The sequence below is a fragment of the Xiphias gladius genome, chromosome 23 (assembly GCF_016859285.1).
Source record: "Xiphias gladius isolate SHS-SW01 ecotype Sanya breed wild chromosome 23, ASM1685928v1, whole genome shotgun sequence".
Lineage (NCBI taxonomy): Eukaryota > Metazoa > Chordata > Actinopteri > Istiophoriformes > Xiphiidae > Xiphias > Xiphias gladius.
Genome location: NC_053422.1, coordinates 23,619,333 through 23,642,935, shown reverse-complemented (window position 1 = coordinate 23,642,935; position 23,603 = coordinate 23,619,333). Strand labels below are relative to the sequence as shown.

The following is a 23,603-nucleotide window of genomic DNA, read 5'->3' as shown; positions in this document are numbered from 1 at the left end:
TCTCAATAGAGGTTAGTATTGTTTTGAAATCATATGACTCAAGATGTAATTGTACCGCTTAAAGACAGTCACCTACAGTTTAGTTTTAAGAATATCTTAGTTGGAAAAACACAAACTTTGTATTGTACCCTTGGTAATAATACACAATGATTTTTTGTATAATTCTATGAAAATATACTAAAGTTTTATTTCTATTTAATATTTGTTGTATTAATTACTTAAATAGTAAAATGTCAAGTATGGAGTCAGTGTAGAACTTCATTAAGTTTGTTGTAGAAAGAGTTGTCTTTCTCGAGGCCTGCTGGCTGGTGAATTCACTGCAGCAGCCTTCAGGGCAGGAGACACAAAGCCTGATCAGACATTTCTGTTTGTGTTGTGGGCTGCTAGCATCTCTCTCAGACATCAGGATTGTCTCTACACATCTCATCCTGAGCCCTGAGGTGAGGCTGAGTTTAGAGCTGATCCACTATGAAAAGATCCAGTGGGGAGGTTGTAGACGCTGCTGGGATGTTGGCATGATTAACAAACATCTGTCACTTCATATCCTCAACATCATCATCACCACTGTTCACCAGAGCTTGCTGAAAATCAGCACCTTAGAGGGGTGACATGGAGCTTGATAGAGGGCCATCTTCCATCCTTCTCTACCAAGGTCTCTCTCTAAAGTCATTTCAGACCACCACATCATTTTGAGAGTCAGTACCTTAAAGGCAGTTGATATAAATCCCTAACAGGCTTTTTTTGTCTGATGGCAACTTGTCTCTCTTTAGGTGAAGACCCACAAAATGTGGTGTGACAAAGATAAGTATGCAATTTGTAGGATTCCTCTTTTGTACTTTTACTTCCAACATTTCAAGGACAAAGAAACACGAAGAGCCGCTTGGCAGTTGTGCTAACACAGTGCTTGCTAACGTGCAAGTTACTGGCTAGCTTGAAAGCATAAACAAGTACTTTTGAACCAGTGGGCATCATGTAACCTGCAGTTCCTTTTATGGCCACTTCACCAAAACTGCCTCAAAGCCCGGCGCTGTTCCTGGGGGACTTTCAGCTATGAATATGCTTATATCTCTAGTCATTCAAAAAAGCTGTCGGTGCTAAGAGCTGAGGATCTCCAATACGGCTGCCAGAGCTCCATTACATCACCTTAGAGCCTTCTGTTGAAACGTTGTTATAATTTCTCTCTGCCAATAATGAATAATCATCCATTTGTTGTCTGTGTTTTGCCCCTGTCTTTTTTCAACTACTAATACTAATAACTACTCTTCCTGTAGCTTCGTACTCTCCCTGTCTTGCTGTATTTCTCTCTCCGAGCATACAGATAAGTGAATATTAAACAGACATCGTTATGGTTTCCAGTCTTTTAAAAACACATCCTACACCCCTCGGCTAAGCAATGACTATTTTGTGGAGTTTTACACTCCCCCCATGCAAGGACTCATACACACACTCTGTGCAGCCAAAGAAATTCATAGTGCACACACACCATTCAATTCCATTATGAAGAATAATCTTTTCTCATTTTCTCAGGACTTATTCTTCCATATTGTTTCAGAGACATTATTTACTTTTTTTTAAGACATTTTCATAACCTCAAACTTCTCTTTGAGCCTGTCTCAAAGCTTAAAAAACAACTTTTGTTGTGAAAGATTCAGCTCCTCACTCCTTTAAGATTCTGTACAGCCAGAGTATGTGCCATACAATGACATAACGGCAAGCCACATTTTGGAAGCTACTGTACGTAATTTGTGCTAATTCACATTATAGGTGGCACAGACAGCATACGCTATCATAGCTAATGACTTTACTTGCGAATTATTTAGAGTGGCAGTCTGGAAGATTTCAGTCCTTGTGATTTGGGGACACCTATGGTTACTGGTGGTAACAGCAAATGGAGTTTAATACTACAGGTCACAGAATTCTGGGGTCAGCAAAACAAACTAATGTCATTTTAATAAAGAAGTCAGGCAATAATTCTGTGAGCAATCGTAATCTGATTTTATGCTGGACAAAGCAAGAGTCTGTGAACAGCAGGGCACAGGGAAAGGCGGTGGTTACCTTGCTGAGAAGTTGGAGGTTTGCAGCCTGTTGCCTGCAGCTCTTCATCTAACAGCTCACTGTGGCTGCTCCTTCTTCTTCCATCTTCCACTCCCTGCAATATTTGAAACTTTTCCGCAGTCCAGAAATGTCCAAAATGACCATTGTCTTGTTTTTATAGACGCATTTTTGATGAATGATAGCTAAGTTCACTGATAAACACATTGCATTTCCTATGACTACGTCATTATAAACGTCAACTTTTATAATATATATATATATATATATATATATGTATATATATATAAATTTTTTTTGTGTGTGTGTGTGTGTGTGTGTGTGTCCCATCATATTCAGCTGTACTTTGTGTCCAGCACTAAATAGCAAATGTTACCATGCTAACACACTCAACTAAGGTGGTGAACATGATAAACATCAGCTTTTTAACATTAACATTATGAGCATGATGATGTTAGCATTTAGCTCAAAGCATCGCTGTGCCCCACAGAACTGAAGGCATGGCTGTAGACTCGTAGTCTTGGTCCTAGCAGGTCCAAAATTGTTGCAAGCTCAACAGGACTCACATTGCCTAACATGGTTTCTGAACCACGCCTCTAACAATGTTCAGCTAAAGCACCACCCATATCCTGAAACGTGATAAAGCCTTGAACTCCTCCAGTGATGTCCTAAGATACATTTTCAAGATATCATAATACACATTTAGAATTACAATTTTTAATAGAGTTGTAAAACAGCAGGACATTGTAGTTTTTAGCAAACATCGCTCAACAGGAGCACATATTTGTTTGTTTGATCAGTATATATTTGTTGAGCTAGTGAGTATTTATGACATTAGTGTATGTCAATGTCTATGTGTGTGCGTGCTCATGCTGAAGACAGAACATGTCACCCAATGCAACAGTGTGGCTCACTAATGTTTTTAATAGTTTTGGCCAATGGAGCTCTATGGCGCAGGGAAATACACTGCCTCCTAGAAATGACCTTTGTATACAATTAACTGCAACAGCAAATATGTTTTGTGGAAATGTATTTGTTTACTGACAAATTATAGGATCTTGCAGTACAATATCCACTTGTAGCATTATTCATGGTTATGTTTAGGCTCTCATAGCACTTGGTTAAGGTTCGGGAAAGATTGTGGTCTTAATACAGAAAAAAGTTCACCGTGACTTCAGACACAACTTGTGTATTTAAATTAATCCAAACCAACATCTTTCCCAAACCTTAACCAAAGTGCTTGTGTTGCCTAAACCTAACCACAGATAGGAACCCTGGTCTCTTGTGTGACAGTTGTGCCACTTGTACCCCAGCCACCTCCTGGCGAACACCTCGCTGCCATTAAAAAATGTAGCGCTTTATTCATTCAAAAAAAATAGTAAAAAAAAAAAAAACGTTGCCAGAACAACGTAATTGGGAAAATAGTTTAGTAGTACATGACCATATTTTCTAGGAGACAAGGTTGCTATTTCAGGTTTTACCTACAAAGGCAATAATTGTAAGTAGGATCAGTTCATTTTGGTTTTGGTCTTTTTATAGGATTTGTGTACTTTAATAGAATTATTGTACATCGCCAGCCTTATCCTTTAATAAACTGGTGCTGGCTGAACCACTGAAAAAGGTTTTCAAGTCAATCTACTATTCATTATCAGCAGAGCAGCTTAGCGAAGTATTGATCAGTGACTTCACAGATTAGAGTCTTTGTTGTTTGATCTCCACTCCTGGAAAACAGCTTTACCATTTTGAATTGGAAAGTGCAGGATAATTGGCAGAATGTAGATTCTTCCTTTGTTCCATCTTGGAAATGTGTATTGTTTTAAAAGAAGCATTTGATATCAGTATTCACACCTTCTACTATTTGTAGTTCATTTGGTTAATTAAATCATTGGTGATATCAAATGATTAATTTGTGTGTTAAGGATGGTAAGTTTGTCTATTTTTAATACTTGACGAAGATGTACTTTATGAACTGATAGTTAATTGAAGCTGAGGTTTAGCTGAACTGCACAAACATTTTCAAGTTTGAGGTAATTTTGTCTTGTTCACCGTAGCATGATGATGATGAAAATATTCCACTAATATTACATGTTTTTCTGTTAGCTGCAGCCTGTCGGCACACACATTCAAAAAGATGGGAGATAAAATATTCAGAGACAATTTCAGCTGAAGAGGCACATTGTACAGCTCACTTTATCTACACATGCATGCAGCGCTACACACACACACACACACACACACACACACACACACACACACATTCAGTCACACTTAGGTATGCAGTTACACACACACGTCCACAAAGTGCAGACCAGAGCATTAGCTTATGTCTGCACATATTCATATTTGACAGCTAAAGCTCAGGCCTTCTCTGCTCAGGCTCAGAAATCTGTTTGTGCTTCTTGAAAATAATTCAAGAACAAATTAGCCTGCCACTTCTGGTCAACAACACAGACACATGGATTCCTACAAGTCCATGGGTGCCAGGAACTGACACGTAAAATGGTAATAGCTGAAATCATGAAGGAGATGTTTAGTTTCACTTAGGTCTGGCAGGTAGTCTATTATCATGCCTCTGGCTACACAAAAGAATAGTTCTCTCTTTATTCCACCCTTATGTCTACAATTTACTTAGTCTGGTCAATTTAACTCTCATTCAAAAGCTTGTGAGAACCAATTAAATTAAGGAATATGTAAAAACATACTACATTAGGACAATACGACTCAAAGTACATACACACTAACAAATGACAGTTCTTTAGCTCTTATCCCATTTGCTCAAATGGAAACAACTGCCTCATAAAATGAATAAAACTGCCAACATTGTTAAACATAACAGAATGAATTATCTCTAACAGATGAGCCTTTGTTTTACTGGTTAATTGAAGAGACCAAAAAAGATGTAATGTAACAAGCAATAATCCTTCCAGGTCCCAACTCTTACAGGGTAACCACTCATGGCGGAGTCTGTGCACAACGCAGCTCTGAATATTTCATACAGCACATTTTATATCTGTGTAAACACTGCTGGAGACGTGTCATTGAGTATGTGTGACCCATCTGCTGTATGATATGATGAAAATCAAGAGGACCAGTCTTTACTCTCCATAAGCATCTTTCAAAGTCTCTTTTGTTTTTTTTTCACTTTGTAAACATTGACAGCTGACACAATTTTCCATTTGTAAAGATGTTCTATATTCTACCACCCTGGGATCGAGCCACACAATTGGAAATCCGATGGAAAATCAAGTCCAATAAATTTGTTTGCTGAAAGGCTGGGTAGCAATGCAGAATTTATGTCTCTCTCAAAACTTGGAAAAAAAGAGACTAGCGCACACACACACACACACACACACACACACACACACACACACACACACAGCCATGCAACCCATGGGGATGTGAAGAATCTGACAAATGTCTTACATTCTTTGGATATAGATCCAGCTTTATTGAATTTTCACAGTGAAATACAGCAAATCCCTTCCTCCAGCTTCGTACAGCAAGGCCCAAGGTGGCCTCAAAAACAAAGCAGTGCAAAAATAAAGGCCTAACATCATTTTCCTGCAGTCTAGGAACTTTGCCATGAAGCTGACAATGACACAATGACTGATGAAAAAACAGCTTTTCCTGCTAACAGTCATTTTGAATTCCACAACACCAGCAGTAAGACTAAATGGACAACTTTCTTCCTGTTGGGAGTTGGTGGTACTTTATGTGACAGGTTTGTACGTTGTTTGTTTCTTTCTCTAGAGTTCCTGCTCATTCTAGGCCTCATCAGAGCATTTAAGCCACAACCGTTGACCCATTTAAGTGACAGCACGGTGACTTGAATCTGGATCACTCAGTCTTCGCTGATTCACTAATTCAGACTATTTGTTTCTGGCATTACGTCCAAACCTTCTAAAAGCAGTTTGTTGGTACTGCAGTACCGGTATAAATCTGTACTTGCAGTAACACACACACACCTTTAATGAAAAAGTACCCAAAAATTAACAGTAGTAAACACAGCTAGTGCCACAAAACTCCTAATTAACACGAATGTTGCTCCGTGCTTCTGTTTGTGTAAATAGGCAAATGTTTTCTAAAAGTTTGTTTTGCTGCCCCCAATTACCCAAATAATAAATTCATGCAGGTTTAAGAAACTTCTTTGTGTTTGTATTTGTTGTACAGATCCTTCCCAATATTAAAACCTCATTTGCACAACAAGGGGATACTAGGAATAATATCCTCCAATAGCCCCTAACCTGCAGTGCCTGACCAATTACAACAAAGCAGCAGACTGCTAACAGCCACCACAAAAGGCTCTCTTGCGGTTTGAAAATGTTTGTCTTTAGAATTGAACTGCACCAGAACCTAAAGTGCAGCATCTTTGTTTACTATAAAATAAGCTATTTGGCTTAGCTTTAAGCTAACATTGGTACAAAATGACAGGAAGCCACAAACACTGTGAGATTTATGACAAATTTAAAGGTTATCATTTTGCCTGCAGCACCAACATTGATTTTCATCTAATAGTGTTTATTGTCTATTTATGAGTAGCAGGCTTCAGTTATGATTAACAAAATCCTGCTTTTACATTTCAGATCAATATATCTTCATCCCCATCATTGATTTTCATGATGAATATGTATGCCACCGCGTTGTGTCCCTTCTCTCTTTTCTCTATTTCTGTGTGTGTGTGTGTGTGTGTGTGTGTGTGTGTGTGTGTGTGTGTGTGTGTGTGTGTGTGTGTGTGTGTGTGCATTCTTTTTCTGCATTTGAAATACATATTTCATGATGACAGATGAATATAACATTGACCAACAACAGTATTTAATGAAATGGATGTCAGAGACATGTTTCTTGTTCAAACATAAAGGTTTGAATAATCACCTATCATGCCTCACAGCAAGGTTGATACTGGGCCATCCATCGATCAGGAAGTGTGTGTGTGTGTGTGTGTGTGTGTGTGTGTTTGTGTGGATGATATGCTTACCTCATTCTTTGGCAGCACCTCTATTCTCATTAGGTGTGGATGTGTATGTGTATGTGTGTGTTAGACTGAAGGAATATGGATTCTGTTGTTATCCCCCAATTTACCTTGATGCTTGTTTCAGGCAGTCACTGGAAACAATGAAAATTTGTGAGCCAAGCTTCAGGAAGCGGTTACTGAAATAACATCAGTTTTGTTCAAGCCACAGATTGCGGTAGATTGCAACAACGTGCTTCACGCGCCACTAACAGTGAACATTTACACTGGGCATCGAGCTTGCTTTCACTTGAAAGATAAACTTGAATTAATTGAGAGGTGTGGGAGAGAGAGAGAGATGTTTTCTATGATTCATCCAATGACAAACTTTCCTCTCAGGAAATGAAGTGATATTTAATTCAGAAAATTCATAGTCTAACGATGGAAGACGAAGGTGTGTTCGCACATGATGAGGGTGGTATGTAAATGTCCAGTTTAGTGAGTATGAACTCACTACTGACAGAAAGTGTGTGTGTGTGAGTGTGAGAGGGAGAGAGACTTTGTTACTGACTACACCTTTACCATTTTCAGTGTTCATTTACTCTCTCTCTCTTTCTGTGCATGTTAATGTCTGTGCGTTTAAATGAAAAATGTAGTAATGATTGAATATGGCCTAGACAGTGACAGTGCATTGACTGATGAAAGAAGGAACAAGATCATTAATAAAGGTCTTATCACCTCTCAGCAGACACAGTTACACACACATATATACACACACACAGACCTCACTTCTTGTTCAATGTCATATATGCATTAGTCATCATAATCAAAATTTTGGCCCAACTTACCATTCTTAGAAGTTGTACAAGGGTCTTTGTAGGTCAAGGCTACCTAAAGTACCTCACACACTGTTCCATAGCATAAATACAGTATAATATCACGAGAAAATCAAAGAAAAGGCAGAAAAAAGAGAAATAAAAAAGTTTGGAGTTGGAGATTCATGTCATTAGTACATATTAATGGGGGTAAGCCTAATTTTTGAAATAGAAAAGAATAGTACAAGATCGTACCAAATGTTCTGTTTGAGCCTTTTAGTAGTTTTTCTGCAATTATCTAAATTAGTGCGGTGCCCGTTCAAAACATGCTTGTTATGTCATTAACGGTTACATATTTTATTCAATCATCTAATCATCATCATCATGTAATTTCCACATCACCGCTGTGTTATGACAATAATCATAATAATATTAGACACATACACTCACCTACAGGTTTATTAGGTACACCGAGATAAAACTGATGCAGTCTAATACAACAGGCTTGCAATAAATCCTCCCTTCATGAGGATTATCACGTTCAGTTTTCATGGAATCTGTTTGAAAGAGGTGTTGATATATTTTAATGGGGATTTTGGAGGCTTTAATTTGTGGTGCCGTTCCACTGTACTGGGTTATACTGAGCGGTGTTCCTAATACCTTGTCCATCCCATTTATGTCAATTGAGGTTGGCAAAACAGTAGGAGCACCACTCAATATAACCCTGCTATCCCGAGGGCATTATTTGAAACATGTATAATAATGAATGTGCTTGTTTCTTGCTTCTTTAGCAAGAAACAGGCTTCTTTTTTAGCAATGTTGCTATGTCCCCAGGTCTTAGCAATTAACTTGGTGAGTACCATGTTATGACAATAACAAAAACGAGACCCAAGCTATAATATATTATATATTCTTTAATTACGATGACAACACAGTTGACACTATATAACAATAGAGTAGTTGTTAAAAACTACTTACAATGGCAATAATAACAATGGAAATTGGCTTGGCTGGTCTAAATAATAACTTCATAGTAACTTTTACTGATTAATTTGTTCTTTTATTATAATTTGCAATACAGGCATCCTCTCCACAAACACATTTCAAGACAGACTGAGTGTTCAGTGTGTGTATCTGCAAGAAGCCAGTACTTTAAAAGACGTTTAAAAGTTGTTGCTTTGCTTGATAGTTATCCCATCTGCTCAATATACACCTTTGTAAGAGAGATGGAGAGAAAGCGAGAGCACTGTACCCTACAGATAGCAGAAAGATAATTAGCTAAATCTCCACGGGTGGTTGAGCCACCCCCAGCCCCTACGCTGGAAATAGTGTGTGTTCCCGTCCATGCTGTCGGTGGGACCAGCGGCAGTTAGGTAAGAGTCCCTTAACTTATTTAAATCACCTAATTAGACTCCCTTACTATACAGTCTCAAACACACACACACACACACACACACACACACACACACACACACTGAGGTGGTGGTGGCAGAATGACAGAGTGGTTGCAATGCCAGCTGTGCTTCTCAAGGAGTTGGTTCAGACTGTATGCATCTATACTCTACTTATTGCCTGTCATTGTCCTGATTTTTGACTTGGATCCTTCTTTACATTTTTATCAGATTTTTTTTCCTGCTCTCACAGTTTTCTGGTCTCATGTTACATCTGCCTGTGGGAGCATTTCAGTTGACGACATGGAGAGATCTCTGGGGTCAGAGGCAAATTGATTTTTTTTCTTTTATTTCTACCCTCTGAAAGCATTTCACCTTCTATTCATTCATAAGAGACTCAACAGCAGGCTTGGGTTGCACCTTCCGCATTAAATACATTCCTGTCTGATGAAATTAGATTTTAAATAAGGGGGTCACCTTCATGATTCTGTCGCAGAACCTTTTTATTGTGATAGTGTTACATTTATTATATCCATGTGTTGCTGAAAATCCATGACAAGCTACATTTGAAGTCTCCTAAGCACAGAGTTCTTCTGCAATTGGAAGTTGTTCTAAACATCTTTCTCCATCATCAGTTTTACCAATCCACTAGAGACACTTAGCATGCATAGCATTGAAATTAAATAATCCATAAGCCTTAGAGCTGTAACACTCTAAATTTCTCATATTTAAGATCTACCAGAGACACAGAGGTTAGTCCAACACAGTACTTTGATAACAGTTTCAAAAAATTTTTAAATTTTGCCAAAACTGTCTGAAGGGGTACGGATATAAATCACATGATACCTCTTTCAGTAATAGCTAATATAAAGAATATTTAGAAAAATATGCTCAACTGAATCAAAAATATAACATACACCAATCAGTCACAACATAAAAACCAGTTTTAATATAACAAATTTAAACTTTAATTACATTATCTGCAAAAAATCCCTGAGCTTTAACAAACCAAATGCATAAGGAGGTTGTATTTTGTGGGGAAAACATTGTGATGTGATACCAGGTACTCTGTAAATGCTAGACTAGACTTTAGCTAGCTAAATTTGTTCACCTGGTACCTGTCACATCCAAGCTCTAACCCTGCACCCTCCTCCCCTCCCACAGAGCCCTTCATTTGTGATTCATGCCTTTAATCATTCAGCTCTATGTGCAGAGTTAAGGGAGAGCGCTTGTTTCCTCCGTCTGTGTGTCCCTCTAGTGTGGCTCTGCTCCGGAGCAGATGGTATCTGTGATAATGGTCTATAATGCATACGTCAATGTTTGTGTGTGTGCATCTTGCGTGCGTGCGTGCGAAAAGAGAAAGGTGTACTTTGGTTTAATGTTTCCCCTACCTCAGCACTTGCACCAGGGTCACATTAAAGCCCATCGATCTCATGCACACTTACACAGTGTGTTCCACCCTCGGGCTTTGGCTTTCTCCAAAGAGTGATGCTTGCATCAGAAATAGGTCTATGTATATTTCACACAACACCAGATCATCATAATGACATTACCATAAAGCCGGACTTGCGTCATCACTGCTATGATTCAGCCTTTTGTTTCAGATTTTTTTTTTTTCAGTCCACAATTATTCACCCTTTACATTTTCTAAGTAGAAAGTGGAATCCAAGAATGCTTGTTTCAAGTGTACTTTGTTATAGCATTTAAAGGAGTACACCATCTTTTAGGATTATCAGCCTATTTATTGTATAATAATAATAACAAGTACCAAAGTTATCCATATTCTTGTAGGCTGAGGGCACTAAAGTTCAATGCTAACACGTTAGTGTGCGCTGGCAACTGATAACAGGCTCCAGGCTTAGCATATGTTGAGAGAGAGCGGCTAACTCTCGAGCTAAATACTATGTGATATCAGGTAAATACTGTAGTTTCATGTTGGTTAGAGTTTACCTTAAATATAATAAAATAAAGGTATTAGCAGGGCCTGCTTTCCTTGTTTTCTTTGAAAATGGTGATAGCTGTATGACAGCGGATGAAAATATTCCTAATAGAGTTCCAAAAATACTCACACCCTAAGGACATGTTCTGCATTGCATTCGTGGCATTTAATCTCCAAAAACAATACATCTGAGGCCGGTGACAACTTTTGTTACTGAAAGGTTGGTCTCCCCAGTTTAGGCGAGTTGATGTAATGCTACCCAGCTATCACTAAGATACAGTACTTCATTAGTTGTTCTATATGTAGCTCTTTATGCTTCAATCTCATCACGTTGTAGTTACAATTATTACCAGTTACTTACTTGTAAAGTCATTCTCATCAATGTCCAAGTCATAAATACAACCGATTTTTCTCAAAGCTTAAATACCTGGCTTGTCTTTAAATAATTCAGAAATCCTTGCAAAGCAAACAAACATTAATGCTTCATGTCAGCCAAAATGCCTTATTGGAGGTAGTTCAATGCTAATGTAACAGATACAGTTCTCACTTGACCACACAGATTTTTTCAACAGTTTCAATTACTTTGGGAGGAACCGTAATTGCGACCGGACTACATTTTCTTTTCAAAATATCAGAATATCAGAAATTTCAGAACAATATCCATTTAAGATCTTACAGATGTATGAAATTGTCAATTATTTTAAGGCCACTGCTCTGCTGGATATGAAGGACAGCAAACAAATAACTTGTTTGCTGGTTGATAGACACCCCACCCCCACACCCCCCACCCTGACTGTTTTCTCATTAATCTATTTAATGTCAGAGCCTCACTCGGTATTCACTAATGGAACACTGTGGCATATAATAAGAATCGGGCTATTTGCTTTGCATCATACTAATCAAAATGTTTCATTTTCCCCTCAGAATTCCACCATCAGAGCAACCAATTTGCACCACAAAACAAGAAATCAGATCGGAGTGGATTCTGACAGGAACAAATGAGTCTTACTGTGAATAGGGCATGACATACAAGTCGAAATGTATCAGGACTAAACATAAATGTCTCCCGCGTCTCTGCTCCGCCACACATTTCATAATTCCCCGAAAGGTCAAATCACTTTGATATACAGAATATAGAATCTGATTATGCACACTGAACAGCACGAAATGTACACACACAAGTGTACATTTTTCACTGTTGTTTTTAGAGAACAGAAAGGCTTAGTCCGATCTGTTTACTAAGCTTGTACAGAAGTACAGAATCGAGGTTCATGTACAGTACAGTACTTACATTATCTGATTATTTCAATGGTTATTTTACGCTACTCTCTATTTCTCTTCCACTTCATTTCAGGGAAATATTATCCATTTTACTCCATCACAATTCTTTGACTGCTGTAGTTACTTTGCTAGAATATGATTGTACATATTAAACATACGATTGGCCTATTAAATATGTTGCATTATTTTACATTTAAGTACCCAACAGTATGTTAAGTTGCCACCTTACCCAAAGAGGCTACTATTAAAGTTATCTTTAGGTCCACTTTCACCAGATATGACATTAAAATAAAGCTTACTTGTTGATGCTTCAGTATTAATGATTCAGTAATAAAGTAATACATATATAAGATTTTAAACCTCTTGCAGTGGTGAGTCAGATTGCTTTTAGATTTGATACTTTTATTCTTGGTTTACTTTTGTGCTAAAACCATTGAAATGCTTATCTGGGACTTGCTAAAATTTAGTAGAACTGTAACACAAGTAAAGAGTCCTAAAGTCAATGAACTGAATCAGTATTTTTTCAGCAGTGTGCATCTAAAGTTTGCTAATGTTAGCCACGATAAGCTACTGGTCACACCAGACCAAGTAAGGCTGTAGCAGCAAAACCCCTGAGTGTATTAAACTCAACAAGGGTGTGTGTTCTTGCTAGTTAATTCAACTTTTTATTTGAAAAAGTAAATATATGCTATGTCTTTTTTCAAAAGTAACATACCGTTGCTTTAAAGGTACCCTCTGGAGATTTTGACCACTAGTAGTGCTATGGTAAAATGTTTTGATGAGTGCATGCCAGGTTTGTTTGTATCTCATCTGCGCACGAGGACGCACATGCATGCGCATGAGGGTGGCACCATACACGTTCCTGCCAGTGCTTTCATCTGCTTCACAGTCTGTCAGATGGTAATGCAGCAGTAAAATGGTTTTGCTTTAGTCTTAATCCTAGGTCTTTTGATGAAAATATCTATTCGTTTTAGTCAAATTTTAGTCGTTTGATTTTTGTCAGTTTAAGTCTCATTTTAGTCAACAAAAACTAAAGACATGTTGGTCTTACATTTTTAATTTATGTCTTCAGTATATTTTGAGGATGCAGCAGTCACCATCTTTGTGTACAGTCACCATGGTTACAGGTGCCTCTCGCAAGGTGTCCATGTCACTCTGCTCTGCAGTGGTACAGACTGACTCACCTCAGTAAATCCAGGTGTCATTTCCAAGCTCTGTCTGTTTTTTAACAGAACCACTCTCTCTCTACTCTGCTCTAGTACAATTGTTCCTGCTAACCTAGCATTACTGCAGCTACCTGTGCTGTTCTCTACAGAGCAGCGAGTCATTCCGAGGCTGGATTCACACACTTCTTCACCAAAATACTGTTCATTGTCTGGGTTTGAGGAGGAGACGCTAGATCAAAATCAATACCGTGATCTTTATTTAGCAAACATCTAAAGGACGATTTAGATGGACCACCAGCATTAATCCTGTAACCTACTCACTCCTCCTCATAGTAAAACTAAAGATAGTCGACTGAAAGTAAGGTTAATGTTACTTCCACATCTACAGCAATTGATAGTTACATTAGCTTACCTTTCAATAACTGTCAGCGGGCTGCCTGCATGTTTTCGTAGTTTCTCTCAGCTGTTTTGTAGCCGCTCATTGTCTACTTCTCAGTTGATTGTCACTTTAGTCCATAGTGTTTCTTATTTATTGTATTGCAACAGGTCAAGCAGGCTAAATCATCTTCTGACCTGCAGAGGAAACTGTTCTACTAAACAGGAGCTATGTGCTATGAGCGGTGTGGTTCCACAGATGCAGATACATGGCAAATTCTCCATCTTTCAAATTATTGTTTACTTTTTATTCGTTGACGAAAATGTAATACATTTCATCACAGTTGCAGTTTTCAAAGGTTGCTTTTTATTTAGTTTTATTCTTGTTTTTTTCCTGAAAAAGAGGTCGTCAATGAATATTTGTTTGTCACTGGAAAGAAGACTGCAAGCCAGTATGCGTTGATGTAAACAATAGAAGTTCCTTTTACAAAAAAAAAACTCAGCTTTGAAACTGTTTTATATGGAAGAAAATTCAATCAACATATTTACTAAACCGCAAAGGGGCACAGAAAACTTTTTTTGTTTAGAAGGAAATTCTCGCAAAGTTCCTTTAAACCATAAAGGTTTTTATTTTTTGTTAATCTGAACCATGACTGACCTCTGTTTTCCATTCTCTAGCATATTACTTAGTTGTGACAAGATTTATAGAGCGCCACAGTACTTACATCTTCTTTTTCTGAGTGCACACCTCCCTATGACAGCCCTTATGAGTTAATACTTTTAGAATATGTCTCTCAAATGAGGAAAACTCTCCCCCTTGACAAAATAAATTTCCAGTTTGTCTCTTGGTCAGATGAGAGAAAGTGTCATGTAGTTTCACTGGATAGAAAACAGCAAAAGGTCAAAACATAGTGATTGTTGAATCATTCCATTTGCAGAACAAAACCGTTAAGGCCACGTTTCAGGAACAATTAACATCATAATGAGTAAACAGTGAAATGTGTTTTCAATGTTTTAAATGTTAAGAAACGTCCTTTTCTGTTCTATCGTAATGGAAATGTTTCCCATGTTATGAATCCTTTTGTCTTGAGATTTCAAAATGAAAATGGAAAAAAGGTTACATTTGGTCTGACACATAAATTGGATTCATTTCATCTGTGGCGATAACAACTGCAATAAAACAGTGTTTGTTTTAATCCAGTTGGAGCACCTGAGCAAGCTGAAATGATCAGATCCAGATGATTCAGATAGCGTCAAAGCGCTCTTAGATCGCAGAAAAGTTTGTCTAAACTTTTTGGTGTTCACATACATTCATACCTGATGACACACATGCACACACACTCAGAAACATCTTTAAATTCAAGAAAATGCCAGATTTATAACCCCTGTAAGGATAGCAGTAAGAGATAAGCACTAAAACAACCTTTGACGACTCTGCCTAAGGTCTGTCTAGTGATTATTGCTCTGTCTGACCTAATCTGCTGGATCGCACCGCACTACCTTACTGGAAAAGGTCAAATCTTACTGTAAATACAAAGTACATTGAAGCAGCAATGCACAGAAACAGCTGCTATTTGAGTCTTTGTAATCCAGTCTTGGTAATTAGTTTTTATGTTCAATGTACACCATTAGGGTGTAGATCACATAAGGTCCAGGTATTTTTTTAAGATAGACACTGATTAGCGTCAACATGAAAACCATTTACTTGTTTTGTATATAAAATAAAATAATAAATATATATATATGTGTATATATATATATATATATATATATATATATATATATATATATATATGTGTGTATATGTATATATATGTGTATGTATATATATATATATATATATGTATATGTATATGTAGATATATATATATATATATATATATATATATATATATATATATGTATACACACACATACACACACACACTCCCACAGTATATACAGTATAATGCCAAATACGGAATTGGTTGTGGGCAGTGGCTACATTTGATTGTCCAAATGTAAATATCGAATGCACTGTATGCATGCATAAAAAAATGTTTTCATTATATTTTGCTGATGCACAAAGTTTTCCTGGAACCTCTTTATGAAACCAAAACTTTCCCCTTCATTTTTGTCACTGGGTAATAGTCTCTGCCCTCCAAAAGGTCCCTGTATATGTGGTAAGACTTTTGAATGGCTCACAAACTACCAAGCAACAATCATTATGTATCAATATTTTAACTTAACATGGGCATTTCTTGTAATATTCTTGACATTTAGGGCTGAATGATTAGTCAAATAATTGATTAGTCAGGCATCATTTAATCAGCAAATATTTGATAATCAATTAATTGTAGTAATTTTTCACACAAAAGCTCCAGTCATTCTCTGGTTCAAGCTCGTCAAATGTTTGTTTCATTCTAAACTGAATATCTTTGGGTTTTAGTCTGGTAATCAGACAAAAGAAAACAAGACATTTGAAGACCACAATTTGGACTTTTGGAAATGACATTTCTCACTATCTTTCTCACGTTGTTTAGATAAAACGCTCCAGTCAAGAAATTATTTTTTAGGTAAAAATAACCATTAGTTGCAGCCCTATCGACATTGCAGCCCTATCGACAGGCGTTCTCAGGAGATAGTGGAGACCAAAACAGAGCTGGTAGGAAAATAAAGATTCAACTAGTTTCTAAATTCTAATGTTAATGTCTGCTGGATGTGTCAATAGACAATTGTTTGCTAAAACGTTCATTATAACATTTTTATGTCAGTGTTGGATTTTTTAGCATTAATTATTGGACCCAGTTTTCCAAAAACATCTATTGATGCAGATTCAAATTTATTTGCTAAGGACTAAAGCAGAAATTTGACTTAATGGCATTTTCAATCTCCCTTTCTACATCTGTACATTTCCATTTTTTGAAGGATCTATTCAGACATCACTCAGTCATTCAAAATTAAGATATAATAAACTATAAAATCTCTGTGTTGTTGTTTTGTTGCATGCAAAGTTTATGTCTCAGATTAAACCCTTGCTTTGCCTAATATTCATGGTTCCTCAGACTTTGGAGAGACTCAGCCATTGCCTCTAACCTAATGGCACTTTCCCAGACAGACCTAGACTATGTGTGTGTTTATATGAAGCTGTGTGCTTCGAGTCAACAGCAACCCCATCATTATCATATATTCACCACACACCTTTTGATATTCTAATTTTTTATTCAGGTTGACACAGACCTAAAACACTCACATACACAATCTTCCTTTGCTCCAACAGAAAACTCAGCTTTTGTGAATTAATGGCACATGTTTTTGTTGCATCCCGTGTTGCGACAGATTTTTGGTAATTTTGTGGCAAGCGGTGTTGCTGGACAGACTTTCTGTACATCAAAATGGACAATTTACCTAACAAACACAAATCAGTAAGGCAACTTTTGAATAGGATATGTTAGGTGTGTGTCATTTGATAAAGACATGTATGTACTGTATATAGGAGAGACATACTGCACCACTACTTAATCACTATGACACAGCTCCTACTGTGCCTCCTTCTCACTCTGACACAGTCAAGTTCACAATGAGTCACCAAATTACCAGGCAGGTTTAGGCAAAAGCACCTACGTACACCCAACAACAAATGATATTGATGCAGCTTAAGGCCATGAAAAGCCATGCAGTATGTTCTGTCATAAAATGAAAAGCTTAAAACAGACAGCAAAAATTAAAAGTCTACACAAAGGAAGGTAAGGAAGGAGGGGTATAGGATGGGAATAGAGGGCAGATTAGGAGAGTAGTAGGTCTAGGTGAAGGGTTGTCTCATTAATCTTAAAAGGGTGCAGTGGAACCTTCAGAATGCAAATGAAACTATCAGTCTTGTCAGAGAAACAGAACGAGGGATTGAGTGAAAGAGGGATTGACAGTGTTAATGTGGGAAAAAGTAAAAGTGTTATTGGGGAAGAAAGTTGAAAAACAACGTAGAAAAGAAAAGAAAAGCTGTATCTCCATAGGATATTCTTGTCACTCTGAAAAACACAGGAAAAGCATTTAGACCAATGTGTTACACTTCCACTGAAAGTCAGAGTAATGAAACAGTTTTAGGTGCGGAAGCACCCTCTGATATGATCACTTAGCTTTGTTTACTGTGGTTGTTAGTGTTGCAACACAAGAAATATAATTACTAGTGCACCAATACGTAAAGAGAGAACCGTGACTGACCGCTGCACCTTCCTATCTACGTGAGTGTGCATTTTCAAAAGGATTGCAGCTTTTAATGCGTTGCTTGAGCACATCTCCCCCTCCAGAAAACATCCCACATTAAAGTAACTTTTAAATGGACCTTTTTCACATATAGCATCCCTAAAACCCAAGTGGCTGAGGTCTGATGTTTGATGAAAGATTAAAACAGATGACAGTTTTCAAGTACCATAATTTTTCCGTTGACACACATATTTGAGCTTGGTAATGTGGATGAAGCAAGACTACAGCCATGCTAGCTGGTCTGTGAGACTGTATTGAGGCACAGTGGTGCTTTGAGCCACTTGCTCAACATCAATATGCAAACGTCAGTAAGCTAACATGCTCACAATGACAAAGCTGACATGGATTTGCTAATTAGCACTAAACACCAAATACAGCTGAGGATGATAGGAATGTCCTTAGTTTTCGGAAAGAATAAAATATACACTTCAAGCATTGGTCTAATTAAAAATTTGAACTGATGTTGCCATTAGATGAAAAATGAAGGGATCACAAGTGTTATTACAATTAATCCTGAGGGCAACATAAATGTCTTGCTAAATTTCATGGCCATCCATCCAACAGTTGTCAAGACATTTCACTCGAGTGAGAGTGTCACCCTCAAAGTTGCAATAGAGGAAAAGTTAGGTAATCCCCGAAGTCATTAGGACGACTACTGACGTGGGACAACATAGAGTGGCTGAGGATCAGGAGGTGGAGCAGGTCGTCCGCTAATCACAGGGTTGGTGGTCGGATCCCCACTTCCTCATGTCCACGTGTCGCATTATCCTTGGGCAAGACACTGGACCCAAAATTGCTTTGGATAAAAGTGTTATCTAAATGCAGGCCATTGTCTGCATCCAGATTTCATGGCACTCCTTCCTATAGTGGATGAGATATTTTGTTCTGGACCAAAGTGCTGCACTGCCTGGCACACTGACCGCAGACTGACATTGCATCACAGCGCGCATGGCTAATATGGGCGTAGTTCATTTCTGCGTGGTTTTAAGTCTAATCCCATTTTCCATTCATCTCATCAACTTTTTTTCTTTGACAGTGTCAGCTAATCGACTAAGAGAATGCACAGATGCATTACTGCATGTACCAGTCATCTCCACTAGCTGCTCAGAGTCCACTGAGATGAAATTGAAAGGTGCTTTAGGTGGAGGCAGAGTGTCTGCTGGTCATCAGAGTTGAAACACAGTCAGTCATCTTGTTTCTCTGCATAGACAGAAAGAAATCATGAGGTGGGACGAGCTGTACAATGAGCTTCCTCTGTGGCTGGGGCAGCGTCTTGTAGGTGTGGCAGTCAGTATGTCTAGCCTCTCCAGTCTCTTTATATTTGGCTTTGTGATGCTGTAGGGCAGTCAATTAATATAGCAAAGGTCAGATCTCTACCTGGACTTTCACAAATAGTGTCGTTTTACAGCCACATAGAAATTGTGTTTTTCAGGCTAACCCAAATCTCACATTACATTGTTATTTGTTACCTGTTCTACTCTATTTCTCACTCTCCAACTCTAGTCTTCATACTACCTCTTCATTTGCCTTTATCCAAGAAGTACTGCTACATAAGGTTTGTTTTGATTGAGAAGAAAAAAAGACCTCCTTTTGACATTCGGAGATGTCGCTTGCCACAGTGAATGAATGAAACACACAATGTCTTTTTCAAGAATTAAGACATGCTTTCATTTTTTTTCTTTTCAGGCCAGTCATACATATTAATAGTTGGATGGACACGATGAATGTGCCTGTGAAGTGAGAAATAAAGTGTGTTTTCTCCTTTACCTTTGTGGTTTTTAGGTGGAAGATTTGTAATGTTAGAATGATGAGCCGATAATATTATGCCATGTCTACCAGTACCAAAGTGCTTTAGTTTAAAACTCTCTCGCTCTGTTTCTCTTACAGCTCTCCAAACCACTCAGCCTCCCAAGGTCCTCTTCCCCCCAGAGAGACACGACACAGTGATAGAAATCACGCCTGGTAAGAACCAACACCTCCTCTCTATTTATTTATTCTTAGATTAAAGTGGAGATCCTTGAGGTCCTTATTTTTAAAAATGTCTCCATCTTTGGTGTGAAGTGTTCATTTTTGTGGTGTTTCTTCATGGTGCCACATGGTGCTCTATTGGGACACTTCCATGGAAACTTCAACTTTTGCCCTATCACAACAAAGGTGGTCGGCTCAAGTGCCACTCTAGCGTGACCTTCGGGCATAAATGAACCCTAAGGCTAACATTTTACCCGAGGCGAGGGTTTAACACGAGTTCTGCAGGAGAAACCTGCAGCGCAGGTTTTGATTCATTGTTCAGCATTGGATGTCACCCCATGATAGCAACAACGCAATACTTAAAGTAAAAAAAAAAAAAAAATCTACATTTTTTCACTTGATCTGCGAAACAAGTGACAGTGGGAAGGTCCACCTTATCTCATTATTCTGCGCAATTGCCACATTGACATCCTTCAATCACTGGAATAGAGAGTGGGGGGCACAGCCAGAAGAAGGTTTACAGTGCAAATGACTTTGCTAGATGTGTGTATCAATTCTCTTCAAGTTGTCCTCACTTTCAACAATCTCCACTGACATCAGAAACTTGTAGGAGAGAACAAAAGCCCAATCTTACCAGTCACAGTTCTGCTATCTCCATAGCCACAATGGCCCTGACATTGTCATTACATTTTTCAGAACGTGCATTTGGCGTGGACTACAAAGTTACACCTAAGCCCCTCAATGCACAACTGTAATTCCACCTTGACCGTGTGCATGGAAGAGTTACCCCTTTTCTATCTGCCAATGCTGCATAGATTTGTCTGATTTGATTTTCTCTTCACGATGACCCCATAGATGGAGCACTTTTCTTGTCTCTGTATGTCTCTTCAGTATTAATGCTATCACTGGGAATGCTAGCTCCCCAGGACTTCCCCCATTTATTGCAAGCTGACTGATATTAAATGCATTATTGGCTCTGTTTTTTTGTGCTCAAGGACCAAGTACCAAGTGATAGACACCCTGTGCTTAGAACAGAAAATGTCAAAGCTTATATGAACTACTGTGCCTACGGGGTTGATATAATTAGAATTGATATAGCTTTAATTTAAAGAGAATGAATGTATGATGAAAAATTGACACTTTGTCACCAAGATGGTGTCCCAGTAATTCCATTAAGGTTTCTAATCTTCCATATACATCAAAAAGTTCTCAAAGCTTCCACGTTTTTGGGCCCACAGCTCAATCCTATTACCAGACAAAAATGTTGATATTAGGTGAGTCTGTTTTGACAACAACAAGAATGGTCTGATAAAGAAATCTAAGAATGAAATAAGGAGACAAGAATTTATAAACTGAAAGGACCTCATTAGGATTTTTTTTTGTGCATTAAACAGTGTGTGTTGTGTTGTGCTGTGGGCCAGCTGGGTGTGTGTGTGTGTGTGTGTGTGTGTGTGCGTGTGCGTGTGCGTGTGCGTGTGCATACGTGTCTATGCATGTGTCCTGCTATGCAGCGGTCTCTCTGACAATGTTAGCACTGTAGGCAAAAACGTGTTTGGATCTGTGTATGAGTGTGTGTGTGTGTGTCTGTGTGTTTTTCCATTAACTCCAGATTGATGTAGTAACAAATAGGCCCTCAGGCCTCTGTACACTGATTGCAGCAGGGACACCTTTTAATGGGCACTGCAACCTCACCCCCACCACCACCACGCAAACGCACACACAGACACGCACACACACACACAAACTCACCCGCAGCAATAAAGGCTGCACAGTAAGACACATATGTACACGCTGTACACACACACACACACACATACACACACAGTCATAGTGTGACCCTGCAGTACATTTCTAATTATCATCTTGTTTTAACCTGAGGGAGATTTACATCAGCAACCACAGTTATGTTGTTCATTTTCCACTTTTTTCCCTCTATCCTCTTCTCTTCTCTCCTTTTACTTCTTCATTTTTTCTTCTCCTCTTAATCCCTTGATTTTTTCTTCCTTTCTCTTTCTCTCTTAACTGTTGGTTTCTTTGCCTTCATTTCCTTTTCATTTTCTTTCCTCCTTTAGTTTTTTCACATTTTTTCTTTTTCTCCTCTACCATCCCACGTCCTTCCTCTCTCTCCTCTGCTTTTCTTATTATTCCATAATGATGGCAGTTATAAACACAATTCATTAAGTTCATTGTTATTATACAGATGTGGGAAACAGGCAACAGACAAAAAGAGCTCATAATTAAAGATTGATTCATGATGTAAGTAAAAAAAAGTAAAATACAGAAAAAAGAATAATGCTGATTGAGGAGTTATTTGCACATCCCCTGAGAAAGTCAGCCTTTAAAACCCTACGGTGTCGGAAATGTGTAGGTGTGTAATGCACATACATGGGGGTGGCTGTGGCTAAGGTGGTAGAGCGAGTTGTCCACTGATCATATGGTTGGCGGTTCAATTCCCAGGTCCTCTTGTCCGTGTACTGAAGTGTCCTTGGGGAAGACACTGAACCCTAAGTGCCTCACTTGTAAGTTGCTTTGGATAAGAGCATCTGCCAAAGGAGTAAATGTAATGCAATACTATCAGTACTATTAACATCTTAGAAAATCTAAAAATGGCTTAGATAAATACATTATCTGAATGTAAGGTACATTTATTACAAGTCTTACTGTATTGTAACCAGCAATAACATTAGGCTTCGTGCTACAGGTCAAATCTTGGGATAATATGAGTACAATATTCATTTTGCCTTAATAAACATATTTGGAGTTCATATTGCTTGATAAATTTCCTGTCATTATGAACGTTCATACTCTGTGTTCAAGCAGGGATATACTGTATGAGGAGCGGAAGTAAAAAAAAAACAAGACTGATAACTAGTCAAGTTATTTGATTAATCCAGAGAAGCAAATTTCTTGTTTAAGTCATTCAGTAGTCACAACTTAAACAATAAATTTCCATTTTTTCATAGTGTGAGTCAGAAGAATGGAGTTGACAAAGCCAAATGATGAATGTAGATTAGAGAGTGAAAATGAATGTGAATTTAAAACCAGTATGAAGAAAATGCACATAAACTCAATCATGATAAATTGTGATGATTTGAAAAGTTATACACAATTTGATTTAAGAACTGGTAATGTAAAAGCTTCCTTTCATTCATCACAAGTTCAAAGGGGTTCATCATTTGCTAACAGTAATTTTGTCTTTCCAATGTTCTCAGACCAAAATGTCAGTCATATTTAAAACCGGTGAGGCTCAGCTAATTGCTAGACTGTCAAATGTTCATGTCGTCTATCCCTTGACCTCTGTCCCCAAAAGAAACTCTTTCAATGTTTGACCGCAAAGTCCATCCGCTCCTCTGTTCCCGCTTTTCCCTTTGGTTCAGATACAGGTAATTGTGGTTATGTGGGTGTAACAACTCCTAATACTGTACCTGG

The 23,603-nt window shown here is 38.1% G+C and overlaps 1 protein-coding gene across 3 annotated transcripts in view; it reads left to right on the top strand.

Annotated features, from left to right (window-relative positions):
• il1rapl2 (interleukin 1 receptor accessory protein-like 2) overlaps nt 1-23,603 on the top strand; it is a 330,646-nt gene that overhangs the window by 241,715 nt on the left and 65,328 nt on the right. For all 3 annotated transcript variants that reach the window (XM_040118986.1, XM_040118987.1, XM_040118985.1), the window contains exon 7: nt 20,094-20,168. In XM_040118986.1, the coding sequence (XP_039974920.1) occupies nt 20,094-20,168 (75 nt within the window). The remainder of the gene's footprint in view (nt 1-20,093; nt 20,169-23,603) is intronic.